The sequence below is a fragment of the Bombina bombina genome, chromosome 5 (genome assembly GCF_027579735.1).
Source record: "Bombina bombina isolate aBomBom1 chromosome 5, aBomBom1.pri, whole genome shotgun sequence".
Lineage (NCBI taxonomy): Eukaryota > Metazoa > Chordata > Amphibia > Anura > Bombinatoridae > Bombina > Bombina bombina.
This window is the reverse complement of record NC_069503.1, coordinates 484,576,718-484,596,499: the sequence shown is the minus strand read 5'-3', so window position 1 is coordinate 484,596,499 and position 19,782 is coordinate 484,576,718. Positions and strand designations below refer to the sequence as shown.

The 19,782-nt window shown below is 38.9% G+C and overlaps 1 protein-coding gene across 2 annotated transcripts in view; it reads right to left on the bottom strand.

Moving 5' to 3' along the window:
* EXOC3 (exocyst complex component 3) overlaps positions 1-19,782 on the bottom strand; it is a 99,742-nt gene that overhangs the window by 57,438 nt on the left and 22,522 nt on the right. For both annotated transcript variants that reach the window (XM_053714394.1, XM_053714393.1), the window contains exons 4-7: positions 19,362-19,782; positions 17,977-18,094; positions 5,658-5,783; positions 1,575-1,675 (exon numbers count right to left, since the gene is read on the bottom strand). The exon at positions 19,362-19,782 is cut by the window's right edge and continues 261 nt beyond it. In XM_053714394.1, coding sequence (XP_053570369.1) covers positions 1,575-1,675; positions 5,658-5,783; positions 17,977-18,094; positions 19,362-19,782 — 766 coding nt within the window. The remainder of the gene's footprint in view (positions 1-1,574; positions 1,676-5,657; positions 5,784-17,976; positions 18,095-19,361) is intronic.

The window sequence follows — 19,782 nt, the reverse complement described above, 5'->3', positions numbered from 1 at the left end:
ACTTTGTTCTGTGGAGAACACTGATAGTATTTCTACTAGCTCCTTCAACTCTGCTTTTTAAAGGCTATTTTTCTCAAGGTCTCAGATTTGGATTACGAATTTAATAGGAATGGGCATTGTTAATTGCTATGCTGGCTGGCAGACATTTTACATGTAGAGCAGAGGCACCTCTATGTATGCTTGCCTCAATGATGTCTATACCAAATTCACAACATGAGATTTTCAGTGAGCATTGCTGTTCTTAAAGGGACATGAAACCCAAACTTTTTCTTTCATGATTCAGATAGAGAATACAATTTAAAAAAGTTCCCAATTTACTTCAATGATCAAATTTGCTTCTCTCTCATGTTATTCTTTGTTGAAGAGATATCTAGATAGGTAGAGTACACAAATCTGGAGCACTACAGGACAGCAAAAACTGCTGCCATCTAGTGCTCTTGCTAATGTATAACATTTTGGCAAAACTGCTGCCATCTAGTGCTCTTGCTAATGTATAACATTTTTGTAAAACTGCTGCCATCTAGTGCTCTTGCTAATGTATAACATTTTGGCAAAACTGCTGCCATATAGTGCTGCAGGCACACACATGTTCTTGAGCTCACCTTCTTGCTTTTCAACAAAGGATAGAAAAAAAATTGACAATAGAAGGAAATAGGAAAGTTGCTTAAAATGACGTGCTCTGTCTGAATCATGAAAGAAAAGCTTTGGTTTTTATGTCCCCTAAAGAGTTACATCTTCCTGTGGCCAGTTTATATACATATATATATACATATATATATATATATATATATACACACACACACACACAGGTGGCCCTCGGTTTACAACGGTTCAATTTACACCGTTTCAAAATAACAACCTTTTTTTCCAGTCATGTGACTGCTATTGAAAAGCATTGAGAAGCAGTGCATTGATTAAAATAGCCAGTAGGTGGAGCTGTCCGCTTGTGTTGCAGCAAAGCCAAGCAAGCTGAAATTAATCAGTTTAACCAGACCTAAGCTATCAAGCAGATTTCAAAGGAACAAGATCTTCCTGTCTATAAATCAGTCCAGATTGGAATGCATAGAAAGAACTGTGTGCAAAAAATGCAAGTGAAGTCTGTGTTAAGTGATTATTTTATTAGGTTTATAATGCTGTTTAGCAAATGTTTTTGTTCATTTAACTTACTTTAATTATATATTCTGTGTTGTGTGATTATTTTATTAGGTTTATAATGCTGTTCAGCATTTAAAGTCTTCATTTCAAAGCTTTAAAAATAATGTATTAGGTGTTACTTATGACAATTTTGAGAAGGGGCCTGGAACCTAACTCCCTCACTTCCCATTGACTTACATTATAAACTGGGTTTCAATTTACAACGGTTTCGATTTACAACCATTCCTTCTGGAACCTAACCCCGGCGTAAACTGAGGGCTACCTGTATAATATACATACATACATACATACATACACACATACACACACACACACACACACATACATACATACATATAAAGCAGACTTTAAAATGTGTCTGCTTAGTACTGGGTTAAGTATAATTGCTAAATCAAGAAACAAATGATGCCTTTACTTGCCTGTTTAGAAATGTATTCATCTGCTGGAGGCACAAGAGTAAAACCTGGTTTTTCAATTCTTCACTAATTTGCGCAGCCACCTGCAGATTTTGCTCAAACATCTTCAAAAATAAAGACATTGATGTGTCAATACTTTATAATAAAATCATGCAAAACAAACAGAAAGAACAGGATTCATAATCAGTACTGGTCTACAAACTACCACATGTTGCAGATATCTTCACCAAAATTATATATATATATATATATTTTCCAATATACTGCATATCAATCAAATCCAGAATAATGCAGAAAGGCAAAGGTAATTTATATGTAGTCTTGGACAGATTTTAACAATGTTAGCATGACTGTAAATTAATGTAAAAATGAAATATGAAGAATAAAACAAATCACAGTATGTGCCTGCCGTATAAATGATATGTTCTACTAGTAATCAAACAGTTATAGCCCAGTATTTTTGTGAGATTACTCAACCAATGGAAATACTCCATTTATAAACTGAACCAGTACATTGCTGTCATAACCATCATGATATGTTGTTGCTGAGTTGTCACAAGGGGGCATGATAGAGCACAAAATAAGAGCACATATTGCTATACTGCATGAAAGCCACAAGGTTATTGACAAGTGTGCATCTATCTCAGAAGTAATTAGGCCACAACATCTCCAAGCATAACTATGGTTCATCTAACACTAAATATTAGCACTAAACATGCCTAACAACATAATTTTACATTACATATTTATTTTTTTATATATTATGCATACACACACAAATCTTTGTTCTCCACAGAAAATGTTGGGTGGCATTAAAAAATAGCCAGGAGGGGGCAATGTAATAATTTGCAATGTTATAACATTTTCTGTTATTGATATTTTGTGCAGTAAAGATTGAAGGGGTTAATATTAGCTATTTTTAGCTTAAAGGGACAGGAAACCCCCAAATTTTCTTTCATAATCTGGCTAGAACATCAAATTTGCTTCATTCTCTTGTTATCCTTTATTGAAGGAACAACACTGCCCTGCTGGCAGCTAGGTGAACACATCTAGTTAGCCAATCACAAAAGACAAATGTGTGCAGGCACCAATCAGTAGCTAGCTCCCACTAGTGTAGGATATGTGCGTATTCTTTTTCAACAAGAGATACCAAGAGAACGAAGCACATTTGAAAATAGAAGTGAATTAAAAAGTGTTTTAAAGTTGCATGCTCTATCTGAATCATGTAAGTTTAATTTTGACTTTCCTATACCTTTAATATAGGCTTAAATTATAGCTAGTCAGTAAAATAAGCAGGGTGGTGCGCCACTAAATAGAAATACATATAATGTGACATAAGCAAAGTTACATGCTAACATTTGTCTCCTGATCTCCTACCACTAAGATTGTCTAAGCAGGAGGGCATCCCATATTTCAGGCTACCTTTCCCTGTCTTGTCTTTATTTACTGTACCCCTCTGTACAGTGCTGCAGACTGTCAGTACATTACTAATAAAGATAATAACAATAATAGTAATTACAACACTAAATATACTTCCATTAGCAAAAATGCTTCTAATAAAAGGTTATTACTATTTTTGCACAGCATACGCACATATCCTGTAAGTACCCATGCGCCAGAATTCAAATCAACATATATATAGGAATCAGCAAACAGTCCCTTATTAATGCAAGTGCACATGGAAAGCAAAAGACCCACTGCAGGCAAAAAATATCACAAAATGAAAAAGCTCCACAGCACAATGAAATTCAGCTCACTTTATTCCAGAGTGTGAATCTAACAGACAGCAACGCTTCGTGATCTTAACCCTGACACATAGCATGAGTAAGGGTTAAGTGTCTGTTGGATTCTGTTGAGAAGGTGCAGTGTTTGAATGCGGGTGCTTGCATTGCATATGTGCTTATGCCGCTGAAAAACAGTAAGAACTTTTTGCTAATGGAAGTAGATTGCAAAAATACTTCTATTTAAAAATGAAATGCACCTATGTATATTCCATTTTTTTTAACTATCCCTTTAAGCTTAAAAGGACATGAAAACCACAATTTTTCTTTCATGATGCAGATAGAGCATACAATTTTAATAAACTTTCCAGTTTACTTCTATTATCTATTTTGCGTCATTCTCTTGGTATCCTTGGTTGAAAAGCATACCTAGGTAGGCTCAGGAGCAGCAATGCACTACTGGGAGCTAGCTGCTGATTGGTCGCTGCACATACCTCCCTCTTGTTATTGACTTACCCAATGTGTCCAGTTAGCATCCAATAGTACAATACTGCTCCTTCAAAAAAGGAAAAAGTAAATTGGAAAGTTGTATAAAATTGTCTCTCTATATCAGAGCTTTCCAAACTTTTCATGTTGGTGACACACTTTGTAGACCTACATCATTTTGCGACACAGTAACTCAGTTGTACTAGCAAAAAGGAGGTTAAACTAACTTGTTTTAAAAGATACGGACACATACATAAATTATATAATAACAAAATGCATTTACAAGTAACAGTGTGTATGTGCAAGAATTAAAAAAGTTTAATAACACCAATAGCTACTTACTATTGTAAAGGGATGTATGAGGTTGATGGGATGAACACAGTTTCGGAATATTTGGTGTAATATTAGATAAAGACACTCACATTTCATCATCAAGCATTTTTAAGCTTCCACTTCCTATCCATATATCAAGAGCAGGAGCAGCAATGCACTACTGGGAGCTAGTTGCAAAATAATCCCACTGACTTCAGCTCAGCATTTAAGCTGCCATCCTCAGAGCTCTGTGAGTCCAACTGACTACTGCCCGTGCTGCAAACACACTGCTGTCCCACTCACTGGCTACACTTGCAGTCACGAGCCAATTAAGGAGACTACAAGTGCAGTAAGGAGCCAATGTGCCGCCAAATCCGCCAATGGTAATAGTTTCAGTTCCCACTGAGCTGTGCCAATTGGTTAAGATGATCTGTGACCCACTAGGTATCAATCACGTGTAAACCATGTGATATGCGTAGCAGGCAAAAAAATAATTTAAATTTAAAAAAAATTTGTGCTGAAGCAGGGACACACCTACACACTGCTGCCGACACACTAGTGTGTCCCGACACACAGTTTGGAAAGCACTGCTCTATATGAACCCATAAAGAAACATTTTGGGGTTCATATCTATTTAAAGTGACATAAAAGACTTTTCTTTGTTGCACCAAAAAGATAAAACTATAAAATGCATTACAATTTTTAACCATTGGTTATTGAACATAATTTGTGTTTTTCTTTTTGCGGTTTGGCCCTTCCGCTACAGGAGTTGTGCCAATTAGCCAGTGAGCATGTGTAGTACCTAAGCCTTTTCTGCTATTACGATTAGAACTTTAAACAACTTCAGGTATACTGTTTTTCATGTACAATTATATTGTATATTATATACAATTACTGCATTTTTGTACGTGCAACACCTTTTTGCTTCATATCACTTTAATGTTAAGTCTTTTTCTATTGGCATCCAATAGCCCATAATAGAGATTTTCCTCTCTTTATATATTTATGTTTCTATTTATTAAAAAAAGAAGAAAACAAGACTAAACCTGCAAATCAAGCCATAATTTATCATCTATTCATTTCTCAGCACTCTCTAGATACAAATAAGAACAGAATTGGACTCACACACAATCATAATTACTTGTTTATAAAAAATAAGAAATATTGATGTTTTGTCTTTGAAATCTGTGCTATATATCACCAATTCACACTTTATTGCTCAAAATAGAATATTGATTCAAGAAATATAGTGAATAAAGCACTACAATTACAGCCAGAGAAACCAAGCAGTATGGTGATAGCCAAGAGGTAAAGAAATTTCTTATGCCTACATAAATACTTGTGCCATAGGTTTGGCACCACCGATCTAGAGCCATGAAGTCACCATATATATCTGCAATAAGATCATATATTTATGGCCAGTACAGGAAGAATAATGAAAGCAAATAAACTAGATCAGTAATACTGGAAATTAAAAGAAACAAGGATCTCTGCCACATTATACAAGTTAGTTACAAAATGATCAATAAATTGTTATAAATGAAGTGTGTCATGAACATAAAGTCACCTGGAAAACGATGGCTGGTAGTGTGGTCTGGTAATACCCATCCTGGTCAGCTTCTGGCTCTGTATTCTTGTCCCAGTCCTTTCTGTCTGTCTCTATTGCTTTTCTCAACCAGCCAATGATGTTGGACTAATGTAGACAGAAACCAGAGGATAAGTACATTTTTCATTAGTGCAATAACCCAGAAAATAAAATAAATATATTAAATGTATGTTTCTATTTATTGGGTTCACAAATAAATGCACATCGCTTACAGCTGTGTTGGCAGCAGATTGCATGCAATCTAAAAGCATTTTTGCAGGTGAAAACATACAAAAGAATGTATTATAACAAATATAATAGAGCATTTTCACATTTATGTCCCTTTAAGTGTTGGTCATCTTCCATGGTGGTAAGAGGTAGCCTAGTGCAGGCCATTTGCTTGCATCGGTCATACAGGTTTGGCAAATGAACTGCCCACCCTTCTAGAAGCCTGTGCACCTATTCTCCATACCTGATGAGCACTTTATCTAGCTGCTAACTATCACAATCTCTCATCAAATGCAGCAAAGGTTGATCCTGGTTTCTCATGTCTATTAACTCCTTAAGGACCGGGCACTTCCCCAAAAGACCAGAGCATTTTTAGCATTTTTGCCATCACTACATTTAAACAGAAATAGCGCCTTTTTTATATTTACCTATCAAAACTATATATTTTTTTTTTAGTAGACAACCCAAAGTATTGATCTAGGCCCACTTTGGTATATTTCATGCTACCATTTCACCGCCAAATGCGATCAAATAAAACAATTTGTTAATTTTTTCCCAATTTTAGGTTTGTCACTGAAATTATTTACAAACAGCGTGTGCAATCATGGCACAAATGGTTGTAAATGCTTCTCTGGGATCCCCTTTGTTCAGAAATAGCAGACATATGGCTTTGGCATTGCTTTTTGGTAATTAGAAGGCCGCTAAATGCCGCTGCGCACCACACTTGTATTATGCCCAGCAGTGAAGGGGTTAATTAGGTAGCTTATAGGGTTAATTTTAGCTTTAGTGTAGAGATCAGCCACCCACCTTACACATCCCACCCCCTGATCCCTCTCAAACAGCTCTCTTTCCTCCCCCACCCCATAATTGACACCCCCATCTTAAAGGGACACTGAACCCAAATTTTTTCTTTCATGATTCAGATAGAGCATGCAATTTTTCTAATTTACTCCTATTATCAATTTTTCTTCATTCTCTTGCTATCTTTATTTGAAAAGCAAGAATGTAAGTTTAGAAGCCGGCCCATTTTCGGTTCACAACCTGGGTTGTCCTTGCTGATTGGACAGCACCAATAAACAAGTGCTGTCCAGGGTCTGAACCAAAAATTGTCTGGCTCCTTAGCTTAGATGCCTTCTTTTTCAAATAAAGATAGCAAGAGAACAAAGAAAACTTGATAATAGGAGTAAATTAGAAAGTTGCTTAACATTGCATGCTCTATCTGAATCATGAAAGAAAAAATTTGGGTTTAGTGTCCCTTTAAGTACTGGCAGAAAGTCTTTATATATATATTTTTTTTTTAAATATTTTTTTGCAGTGCAGGATCCCCTTTTACTCCCCAACAGCTCTCTATCCCTCCCCCCTCTACCTATTTGCTGCCATCTTAGGTGCTGGCAGCTGTATGCCAGTACCCAGTTTGCCTCAATTTATGCATATTTAAAAAAAAAAAAAAATTTAACCATTTTTTCTGTAGTGTAGCTGCCCCCCCTCATTACCCTACAATGGATCCCACATAGAATCCCCCTTATTGCCCTTCCTCCCTCCTTCCCCCTCTCTTCCTGGCTTTTTTTTAATGTTCCCCATCTGTGTAGCGTGGCATAGCAGTCCCGCACTCCTCCCGCCCCCCCTCCAGCGATGGGCCGCCCACCTGCCTCCCTCCTTACGCTCCCACCAACGATCGGCACCACCACTGTCCGATGCATAGAGGGCCCTCAGCATCGGTAACTCTGCAAATCTATTTCTGAAGTGCCCCACTCGTGGGGCATGCAGGAACAGCGCTATCTCGCTATTTTGAGCAAGTTTGCAGCAGAGAGAAGCCCAGAACTGCAGCGACGTACAGAGTACGTCGCTGGTCCCTAAGGGCATAACGACTAGCGTCGTACAGGGTACAACACTGATCGCTAAGGGGTTAACCTGCTCAGCACTGTGACATCCACTTAAATAGACAGAAAACCCCACATTTTCTTTAATGATTTAGGTAGAGCATGCAATTGTAAACAACTTTCCAATTTACTTCTATTTTCACATTTTCTTTGTTCTTTTGTTATCTTTTTTTGAAAAGCAGGGATGTAAGCTAAGCCGCGTGGGTTGTAAGCTAAGAAGCGTGCACATGTTTGAAGCCCTATAAGGCAGCGGTTTTGCATGAACGTTAATCATTTGCAAGAACACTAGAGGGCAGCACTATTTCCTACCATGTAATGCTCCAGAAACATTTGGAAAAGAGATTAAACTTCTTGCGCTATAAATCCAACAGCAAGGACCAGCACCACAGATGGATACTAGTTCCCTACAAACTAGCAAAAGGAATATTGAAGTGAAAAAACAAGTACTGTGGGCGCCTTAAAGGGCAGGTAAAAAAAAAAAGCCGCCGAGCTCCTCTCCCCTGTAAACTCTGGAATTCCTGACAAAGGCTCTGCTAAGAGCTGAAACGTTGCCGGAACTACTTTCTTCACACTATTGTGGCTCACTAAGGACACCGTACTCCAGGAAACACTGAAGCAACAAACGGACATCACACAGCTGAGGGTGGAATTCCAGAGGGTGCAGGGGAGAGGAGCTCGGCAGCTTTCTTCCCATCACACACAGAGGGTTTCCAGAGCTGTTTCATCCTGGCGGTATAACCTCTACACTGGATTACAAAAACACTTGGAGCTCCTGAACAAATTAAGGTACTGTTTCTCCATGGCTATAACCTGCGCAGGATTGCAGTTTTACACCAATCCTAAAACTTTGAAATTGAATTGAGCATCATTGTTGCAGCTCATTGTTATTTTGCTTAAATAACCAGGATTCGTTTTCTCTCATTAGTACTGCTTTTTTGCTTCCTTAACCCTGTCTGCAGCAGAGGCTAAGTATTGTGAAGTGTCTTTAGAGGTCTTCTCTCTACATAGGTCACTTACAGAGAATTACTCATTTTATATAAACAAGTTTTATGCATTTATTTATGTACATTTAGTATTGCCTTTTTATATGTATCTCATTGTATGAATTATTTCGCTTACAACTCTTTTAATACATTTGGTAAAGTCTAATTAAATTATATCTTAACATTCATTTCAATTGGCTGTTTTTTTTGTTTGTTTTTTCTTGATCATTTACCTATCGTTTGTTAAAAGATTTTATTTTTTTTTCTTGATCATTTACCTATCATTTGTTAAAAGATTTTTTTCATATGTTTTAGGACATAATCAACACATATATATATATATATATATATATATATATATATATATATATATATATATATATATATATATATATATATTAGGACATAATCAACACATATATTTTTTTGACCTGCCCTTTAAGGTGCCCACAGTACTTGTTTTTTCACTTCAATGCTCCAGAAACATACCTAGATATCTTTTCAACAAAGAATACCACGGAAACACACACAAGTAAATTTGATAATAGAAGTAAATTGGAATCTTATTTTTTTTTTTAATTGTATGCTGTGTCGGAATCACAAAAGAACATTGGTGGGTACATTTAGACAAGCTGTACCCAGGTACTGAACCAAAGATGGGCCGGCTCGTAAGCTTCCATTCCTGCTTTTTCAAATAAAGATACCAAGAAAACGAAGAAAAATTGTTAACAGGAGTAAATTAGAAAGTTGGTGCTCTGATGAACTGCCAGTAAGGCAGGAAACGCGTCAGCAGTGGAGACTCCATATGTGCTGTGTCAGGTCTGTTTTAACGAATCTAATAAAGCGATATTTTTATTATACCATCATTTCTCTCTGTTCTGATCCTGTCAATACTGAACTGTGATAACTGTGTGGTATTCGTTTTGCTTGAATAAGGGTTTAGGAGAGCCCTAACAGTCTCAGTACAGGACAGCCTAAGTCACAGGTATTCACCTGATGGATACATAGAGGACCGGACCCCGCATTTTCAACGGAGGGTGAACGCTTTGACTACGTGAATATACAAGTGTGTTGCTTTTGCAATCACGCCGGGGACTACAATCCCGTGTTCAACCCATACAGCTACTGACTGACCCCGGAGCGGTAAGCCCTCTATATAAGCTACTTACGAGTCTTGTGTATATATAAGAAATGGTTATAAACCTGTTTACTCTGTGATATCCGCATTTGTTGGGACCTCTGAAGAGGAGTTTTTCACAAGAGTTGCATTGTTATGATTGAATATAACATTGTTGCAGTCAGCACAACATTTTGATTCATTAAATTAGAAAGTTGCTTAAAAACAGAATTTATGCTTACCTGATAAATTACTTTCTCTTACGGTGTATCCAGTCCACGGATTCATCCTTACTTGTGGGATATTCTCATTCCCTACAGGAAGTGGCAAAGAGAGCACACAGCAGAGCTGTCCATGTAGCTCCCCCTCAGGCTCCGCCCCTCCAGTCATTCGACCGACGGTTAGGAGAAAAAGGAGAAACCATAGGGTGCAGTGGTGACTGTAGTTTTACAAAAATAAATTTGAACCTGACTTAATTGCCAGGGCGGGCCATGGACTGGATACACCGTAAGAGAAAGTAATTTATCAGGTAAGCATAAATTCTGTTTTCTCTTACATGGTGTATCCAGTCCACGGATTCATCCTTACTTGTGGGATACCAATCCCAAAGCTTTAGGACACGGATGAAGGGAGGGCACAAGTCAGGTAACCTAAACGGAAGGCACCACTGCTTGCAAAACCATTCTCCCAAAAATAGCCTCCGAAGAAGCAAAAGTATTGAATTTGTAAAATTTGGCAAAAGTATGCAGTGAAGACCAAGTCGCTGCCTTACAAATCTGTTCAACAGAAGCCTCATTCTTGAAAGCCCATGTGGAAGCCACAGCTCTGGTGGAATGAGCGGTAATTCGTTCAGGAGGCTGCTGTCCAGCAGTCTCATATGCCAATCGGATGATGCTTTTCAGCCAGAAGGAAAGAGAGGTAGCAGTCGCTTTTTGACCTCTCCTCTTACCAGAATAGACAACAAACAAGGATGATGTTTGTCTGAAATCTTTAGTTGCTTTGAAATAGAATTTGAAAGCACGAACCACATCAAGATTGTGTAATAGTCGTTCCTTCTTAGAAACTGGATTAGGACACAGAGAAGGAACAATGATTTCCTGGTTAATATTCTTATTAGAAACCACTTTTGGAAGGAAACCAGGTTTGGTATGCAAAACAACCTTATCTGCATGGAACACCAGATAGGGTGAATTACACTGCAAAGCAGACAATTCTGAAAATCTTCGAGCAGAAGAAATAGCTACCAAAAACAAAACTTTCCAAGATAATAGCTTAATATCTATGGAATGTAAAGGTTCAAACGGAACCCCTTGAAGAACTGAAAGAACTAAATTTAGACTCCATGGAGGAGCCACAGGTTTATAGACAGGCTTGATTCTAACTAGAGCCTGTGCAAACGCCTGAACGTCTGGTACTGCTGCCAGACGCTTGTGTAACAGGATAGACAGAGCAGATATCTGTCCCTTTAAGGAACTAGCTGACAATCCCTTCTCCAATCCTTCTTGGAGAAAAGACAATATCCTAGGAATCCTAATCCTACTCCACGAGTAACCCTTGGATTCACACCAACAAAGATATTTCCGCCATATCTTATGGTAAATTTTCCTGGTGACAGGCTTTCTGGCCTGGATCAGAGTATCTATAACTGATTCAGAGAACCCACGCTTAGCTAGAATTAAGAGTTCAATCTCCAAGCAGTCAGTTGCAGAGAAACTAGATTTGGATGCTTGAATGGCCCCTGTATTAGAAGATCCTGCCTCGATGGCAGCTTCCATGGTGGAACAGATGACATGTCCACTAGGTCTGCATACCAAGTCCTGCGTGGCCACGCAGGCGCTATCAGAATTACCGAAGCCTTCTCCTGTTTGATTCTGGCTACTAGCCGAGGGAGAAGAGGAAACGGTGGAAAGACATAAGCTAGACTGAAGGACCAAGGCGCTACTAGAGCATCTATCGATGCCGTCTTGGGGTCCCTGGACCTGGATCCGTAAAGGGGAAGTTTGGTGTTCTGACGGGACGCCATCAGATCCAATTCTGGAATGCCCCATAGCTGGGTCAGCTGAGCAAAAACCTCCGGGTGGAGTTCCCACTCCCCCGGGTGAAAAGTCTGACGACTCAGAAAATCCGCCTCCCAGTTGTCTACTCCTGGGATGTGAATTGCAGATAGGCGGCAGGAGTGATCCTCCGCCCATTTGATGATCTTGGTTGCTTCCTTCATCGCTAGGGAACTCTTTGTTCCTCCCTGATGATTGATGTACGCTACAGTTGTGATGTTGTCCGACTGAAATCTGATGAATTTGGCCTCCGCTAGTTGAGGCCATGCCTGGAGCGTGTTGAATATTGCTCTCAGTTCCAAAATGTTTATCGGGAGAAGAGATTCTTCCCGAGACCATAGGCCCTGAGCTTTCAGGGAGTCCCAGACCGCACCCCAGCCTAACAGACTGGCATCGGTCGTGACAATGATCCACTCCGGTCTGCGGAAGCACATTCCCTGAGACAGGTGATCCTGAGACAACCACCAGAGAAGAGAATCTCTGGTTTTCTGGTCCATTTGTATTTGAGGAGACAAATCTGCATAATCCCCATTCCACTGTTTGAGCATGCACAGTTGCAGTGGTCTGAGATGAATTCGGGCAAAAGGGACAATGTCCATTGCCGCAACCATTAATCCAATTACCTCCATGCACTGAGCTACAGAAGGCCAAGGAATGGAATGAAGAACTCGGCAAGTAGTTAAAAGCTTTGACTTCCTGACCTCTGTCAGAAATATTTTCATTTCTACCGAGTCTATTAGTGTTCCCAGGAAGGGAACCCTTGTGAGTGGGGACAGAGAACTTTTTTCTACGTTCACCTTCCACCCGTGAGACCTTAGAAAGGCCAGAACAATGTCCGTATGAGCCTTGGCTCTGTGAAAAGATGACGCCTGTATTAAGATGTCGTCTAGGTAAGGTGCTACTGCAATGCCCCGCGGTCTTAGTACCGCTAGAAGGGACCCTAGCACCTTTGTGAAAATTCTGGGAGCGGTGGCCAACCCGAAAGGAAGGGCCACAAACTGGTAATGCTTGTCCAGAAAGGCGAACCTTAGGAACTGATGATGATTTTTGTGGATAGGAATATGAAGGTACGCATCCTTTAGATCCACGGTAGTCATATATTGACCTTCCTGGATCATCGTTAAGATTGTCCGAATGGTTTCCATTTTGAATGATGGAACTCTGAGGAATTTGTTTAGAATTTTTAGATCCAGGATTGGCCTGAAAGTTCCTTCCTTTTTGGGAACTACAAACAGGTTTGAGTAAAAGCCCAGTCCTTGTTCTGCAATTGGAACTGGGTGTATCACTCCCATCTTTAGAAGATCTTCTACACAGCGTAAGAACGCCTGTTTCTTTGTCTGGTCTGAAGACAAACAAGAAATGTGGAACCTTCCCCTTGGAGGAGAGTCCTTGAATTCTAGAAGATACCCCTGAGCTACAATTTCTAATGCCCAGGGATCTGGAACATCTCTTGCCCAAGCCTGAGCAAAGAGAGAAAGTCTGCCTCCTACTAGATCCGGTCCCGGATCGGGGGCTACCCCTTCATGCTGTCTTGGTAGCAGCCGCAGGCTTCTTGGCCTGTTTACCCTTGTTCCAGCCCTGCAAAGGCTTCCAGGTTGCTTTGGGCTGTGAAGCGTTACCCTCTTGCTTTGCGGTTGCAGAGGTTGAAGCAGGTCCGCTCCTGAAGTTGCGAAAGGAGCGAAAATTAGCCTTGTTTTTGGCCTTAAACGGTCTATCTTGCGGAAGGGCATGGCCCTTTCCCCCAGTGATATCCGAAATAATTTCTTTCAACTCGGGGCCGAATAGGGTCTTTCCCTTGAAAGGAATATTTAGTAATTTTGTTTTGGACGACACGTCAGCCGACCACGATTTGAGCCAAAGCGCTCTTCGCGCCATAATGGCAAAACCAGAATTTTTCGCCGCTAACTTAGCTAATTGTAAAGCGGCATCTGTGATAAAAGAATTAGCCAGCTTTAGAGCATGAATTCTATCCATGACTTCGTCATATGAAGTCTCCCTCTGGAGCGACTCCTCCAGCGCCTCAAACCAAAAAGCCGCTGCAGTAGTTACAGGAATAATGCAGGCAATCGGTTGAAGAAGGAAACCTTGTTGAACAAATATTTTCTTTAGTAAACCTTCTAATTTTTTATCCATAGGATCTTTGAAAGCACAACTGTCTTCTATTGGTATGGTTGTGCACTTGGCTAGTGTTGAAACTGCTCCCTCTACCTTAGGGACCGTCTGCCACGCATCCCGCCTGGGGTCAGTTATGGGGAACATTTTCTTAAAGATGGGGGGGGGGAACAAAAGGTACACCTGGTCTCTCCCACTCCCTAGTCACAATATCCGCCACCCTCTTCGGGATCGGAAACGCATCAGTGTATACAGGGACTTCTAGAAACTTGTCCATTTTACACAATTTTTCTGGGACCACCATGGGGTCACAATCATCCAGCGTAGATAAAACCTACTTAAGCAGTACGCGGAGGTGTTCCAGCTTAAATTTAAACACTAAGGAATCTGATTCTGCCCGCTGAGAAATCTTTCCTGTGTCAGAAATTTCTCCCTCGGACAGTACATCCCTCACTGCCACTTCAGAGTGTTGTGAGGGTACAACAGATAAATCATCCAAAACTTCTGATTGCTCATCCTGTGTTTTTAAAACTGAGCCATCACGCTTTTTAGGAAAAACTGGCAGTTTGGATAAAAATGCCGCAAGGGAATTATCCATGACTGCTGCTAATTGTTGTAATGTAATAGGGGCCAATGCGCTAGAGGTACTAGGCATCGCTTGCGCGGGCGTAACTGCACATGGGGAGAGGAAGGAGGACTATCCTCGTTACCTTCCGTTAAAGAATCATCTTGGGCTACATTTTTAAGTGTCACTGCATGGTCTTTAAAATGTTTAGATACCTTAGCACACTTTAAACACAAATGTAAAGGGGGTACCGCCATGGCTATTAAACACATAGAACAAGGTCTATCTGTAGGCTCAGACATGTTAAACAGACTTAGACAGCACTCAAATACAGTAAAATACAATTTTTGAAAAAACGGTACTGTGACTTTAAATAATAAAAAGCGCACACTTTTTTTACTAAATCTCCAAAAATCATCCAATCTTTATGAAATTTTCACCATATGATCATAATGCTTTGAAATGATTGCACAGTAAATTTCAAGTCAATTAACCCCTTACTGCCCAAACCAGAGCAAATTAAAGCTGGCAACCGGTTAGCAAACTAAAGCACCATGCCACAGCCTCTGCTGTGGCCCTACCTTCCTTGGGGATTAGTTTTGATCGAAAATAAGCCTCTCTGAAGTCCTCAAGTAATCTTTGGACTCTTCACATGGAGCTGCATGAAGCTGTCTGTAAAATCAACTGCGCAACTGAGGCGCGAATTTCAGGCCCCCTCCCTCTTCACTCTGGAGTTGTGGGGCCTTCCCAAGCCAAAATAGGTGTCTAAATATATGCCATGCGAAATAAACCCCAAAAAAGTGTTTCAAATGTAATATAAACTTGTATAAATATCAGATTTTTGTAAAAAAATAATCGATTGCCCCTTAACAGTGTCCACCAGTGTTTTGAGCCCTTTCAAATAAGCCTTCCTTCTATACTAAGTCACAGAATATGGCTTACCTTTCCCACATGGGGATTCTTGTCAGTCTTCTAGCATTACTAAGTCTTGACTAGAAAAAAAATGACTGAAACATACCTTAAAGCAGTTAAGCCTGCAAACTGTTCCCCCAACTGAAGTTTTCTGGTACTCAACAGTCCTGTGTGGGAACAGCAATGGATTTTAGTTACAACATGCTAAAATCGTTTTCCTCTCAGCAGAAATCTTCATCACTTTCTGCCACAGAGTAAATAGTACAAACCACACTATTTTAAAATAACAAACTTTTGATTGAAGAAATAAAAACTACAAATCTAACACCACATTCACTTTACCCTCCCGTGGAGATGCTACTTGTTAAAGCGGCAAAGAGAATGACTGGGGGGGGGGCGGAGCCTGAGGGGGAGCTATATGGACAGCTCTGCTGTGTGCTCTCTTTGCCACTTCTTGTAGGGAATGAGAATATCCCACAAGTAAGGATGAATCCGTGGACTGGATACACCATGTAAGAGAAATTGCATGCTCTATCTGAATCATGAAAGAAATAAATTGGGTTCAGTGTCCCTATTAATGCTGCAGATTTATAAGACTTTTCTATTGCTCTTAAGGTGATTTTAACCATAGAGTTTCTCATCTACTAGTACTTTTTCTGTTTCCTTGATACATTTACACTGGAGGGTGTGCGTTCAATACACCGTAGCAATTTGGCACTTTGCTTTTTAAAGGGACATTAAACTCAGAATTGAATTTCCTATAAAGGGCCAGATTACAAGAGGAGTGCTAATTTATTGCACACCTGCAAACAGGCAAATGTACCCATTTGGGGGCTCGATGAATAATCAGCCACCGAGCTTGCGGTAGCAATAATCAGCCACTTGTAATGACAAGTGGCTGATTATTGCTACCGCAAGCTCGCGGTAGCAATTAGTGCTTATAAAATTAACCAGAGATCAGATCTCTGGTTAAATTTTATAAATGTGCCCCAAACTACAGTGGTGTGTAATTTTTATTTTTAATAAAATAACTGCACTAGGCAGTTTTTGGGGGGCTAAAGTTGGCAGGTCTGGGCATTGAAAAGTGCTTTTACATTGTGTTAACTGTGTGTTCCCAGTAAATATATATGTATATGCTTATATAGTACATATATATATTTATCTGTTAATATGTCTATATTCACATATTACCACATAAATATATATGTATATATACACATACATATTTACATTTGCTTCCATCGCTGCGCTACTTACCCCCTTGACCTTGAGCTACTCTTTGGTTCTGTTTATGACGGCATCAGAACAAGACTCCCATTGGAGCCTAAGGAAGCAAATATCGATTTTACAAAAGCAATATTTGGCACTCCACTAGTAATCTGGCCCAAAATGTTTAAACATACATAGTGAAAAACTATGCATTTATTTATAAATGCTGAAAATGTGAGTTTGCTCCTTTAGGTATATTTTTGCATTTCAAATAGCTGCATTCGTTCACTGAAAACTCAGTGCCTGCAGGAAAAGCAGACATGTTTATCTTATCTCTACAGACAAAAATGTCCTTACCTTATCTCATTATATACTCAAAGGACAATATTTAGGTAGTGAAATTTTCAATTTCAATTTCCAATACAAGGGCCATTATAGTTAAAATCTATATGTTTAATCCCGATTTAACCAGCCACGCAACTATTGCTGCTGTTTGGCAATTTTCCCAGGACCAGTCATACACTGTGGCTTCTGAGCAGTACTTTACCTATGTGTTTAGTTCCTTTGCAGTACCGGATGTACAGGATACGTTGTGTTATTAAAGGGACATTATACACTCATTTTTTCTTTGCATAAATGTTTTGTAGATTATCTATTTATATAGCCTATAAAATTTTTCTTTTAAATAAATGTATAGTTTTGCTTATTTTTAAATAACATTGCTCTGATTTTCAGACTCCTAACCAAGCCCCAAAGTTTTATGTGAATACTGTCAGCTACCTTCTCCAGCTTGCTCCTGTTTGTGTGAAGGGTTTTTTCATATGCAAAAGAAGGGGGAGGGGGGGAGTGTCTTATTTTTCCACTTGCAGTGGGCTTTCCAGCTACCTTTTCAACAGAGCTAAACTGACAGCTTCTAAGTAAGTTTTTAAACAGTTTTATACTGGATTTTTATATCAGTATCTGTGCATCTTATTCTTTATAGTAGTGTCTATTACATGCAGTTATATGAAAATGAGTGTATACTGTCCCTTTAAGGATTTAAAGGGACATGAAGCCCAAAAAAACAAAAACAATTACATATTCAATAGTAATGATTTTTTTGCTTTCCTCCTAAGCAACAGAAATCTTCTACAAGAGTCAACATGGGATTTTTCACTTAACCAATAGTATCACCCCATGTGTAAACAAAGGACCATAGATAAAAATCAAGAAAATATTGTGTATATATTGTATCTACTTACTTTGAAAGTTGCCATATACTTTTGAAGAAGGCGGTCCACAACTTCTTGAGACAGAAGAGGCTTCATAGATTTCACATCCACCTCCGGAATTAGATCTATATTTCCCATCATGTCCGAGCTGTGACACAAATGCCAATACTTAGAGAGAGCGATTGAAAAATTAACATTTTAGTACCTCTCTCTCACCCCACTGGAAGGATGATTACATCTGCTGCCTCTTATTTACGTAGCTTTTTTGTTACAGAATACAGTAGTCATATTTTCTGAACAGGAGGTGGTTTCAACAAACAACAGCAGCTATGTCATATGACAATGTAAAAGGAGCTATTTGTAAACAATTTAATATATTCCAACAGGTAAATGAAATCAATAGGAAAACATTAAAGAGAACAAAATGTTACAGTACAATGTCAGTTTTCCATGGAAAAAAGATGCAAACAGAAAATAAATGTGGTTTGAAAAAGGGTAAAATGCGTTTTCAAATAGTGAAGGTACAAAGATCCTGTGAATGGATTAGAAATTTCTTGAAAAAAAACACCACACACAATACTTACTATAAATGGATGAATCACAAATAATATAAATACATTATATTTGTTCTGGTATATTTTTATTATCATGGGAAATAATATTTTATGTTTACCCAGCAAGGGAAATCAACCCCAAAACCAATACATTACATTAAATACATTAAAGAGAAAATAAACACTAGACATAATAATATATTTAAAGCAAACATTAGCCTGAAAATAATATGCAGAGGTTTTCTTTTTTTAAGAAATTGTGTAAACTTTTAGTCTCTATAAAGTAATGGAGGCGGTCATGCTGCAACTCAGGTAGTAAATGAGCTAATTAAGTAACAGTGGCATTTGACGCCAATTAAAGTGCCATAAAACAGGTTGAGATCTGTGCCTATACTAAAAGGGCTAATTAAGTAAAAATAGTTTGCATAGAATTTTTTTTTTAAATTGCTGGCAAGTAAAATTAGTGACATAGCCATGCTGTCTGGAGGAGTCTGATCTACCCCCTTATCAATGTTTAGCATCAGAACCACAGGCATTGTATTTTAACTGAGTTCACAGCAGCTTATTTGCTTCTAGGCATGCTCCAGCAATAATGACTGTTAAATTCTACATTCTACCATATGAATGGTGGATATAGATGCAGCCATAAAAGGAATTGTGTGGGGGAGTTAGAGCTGTACAATTTAGAAACTTAAAAGAAAGGGTTAATGGCGAGGCATTGCAGTATAAATTTGCAGGTAAAGTAATTAAAGTACATATTATTATATTTTGTCTCTATCCCAACTTGTTTTATGTCCCTTTAAGTCATTATTTTTAATACATAATTATAAAATTATATTAAAGTTTTCAAAAGTTCCTTACCTTTGATAGGTGTTTAATACCCAGGTGAGGAGACTCACAATCTCATTAGCTTCCAACTCTTCTATTGCCAATTCCTGGATACGAGAGGACAATGCTTGGTGGTACAAGGCTAACACCTTGTTAAATATGTTATAATGTGGAGGAAAACACTGCACCATCAGATTTTTCACAATGACTAGATCATCTAGCACATATCGACGTATGATTTCTAAATGGCGCACCAACCACATTTTATCAGACTCCCTTGTGTCAGCTTGGCTTCCCTCGATTCTAGTCACTACAGTTTTCTCCATAACTTCAAACATCTTCTCCTTCCATCTTTTTGGCCTTCCAGGTGGGATGAAACCAGACTGCTTTTTCCTGTCCGTCATTCGACGGTCAATCTTTTCCTCCCTCTCTATGATGCGAACAACTGACACAA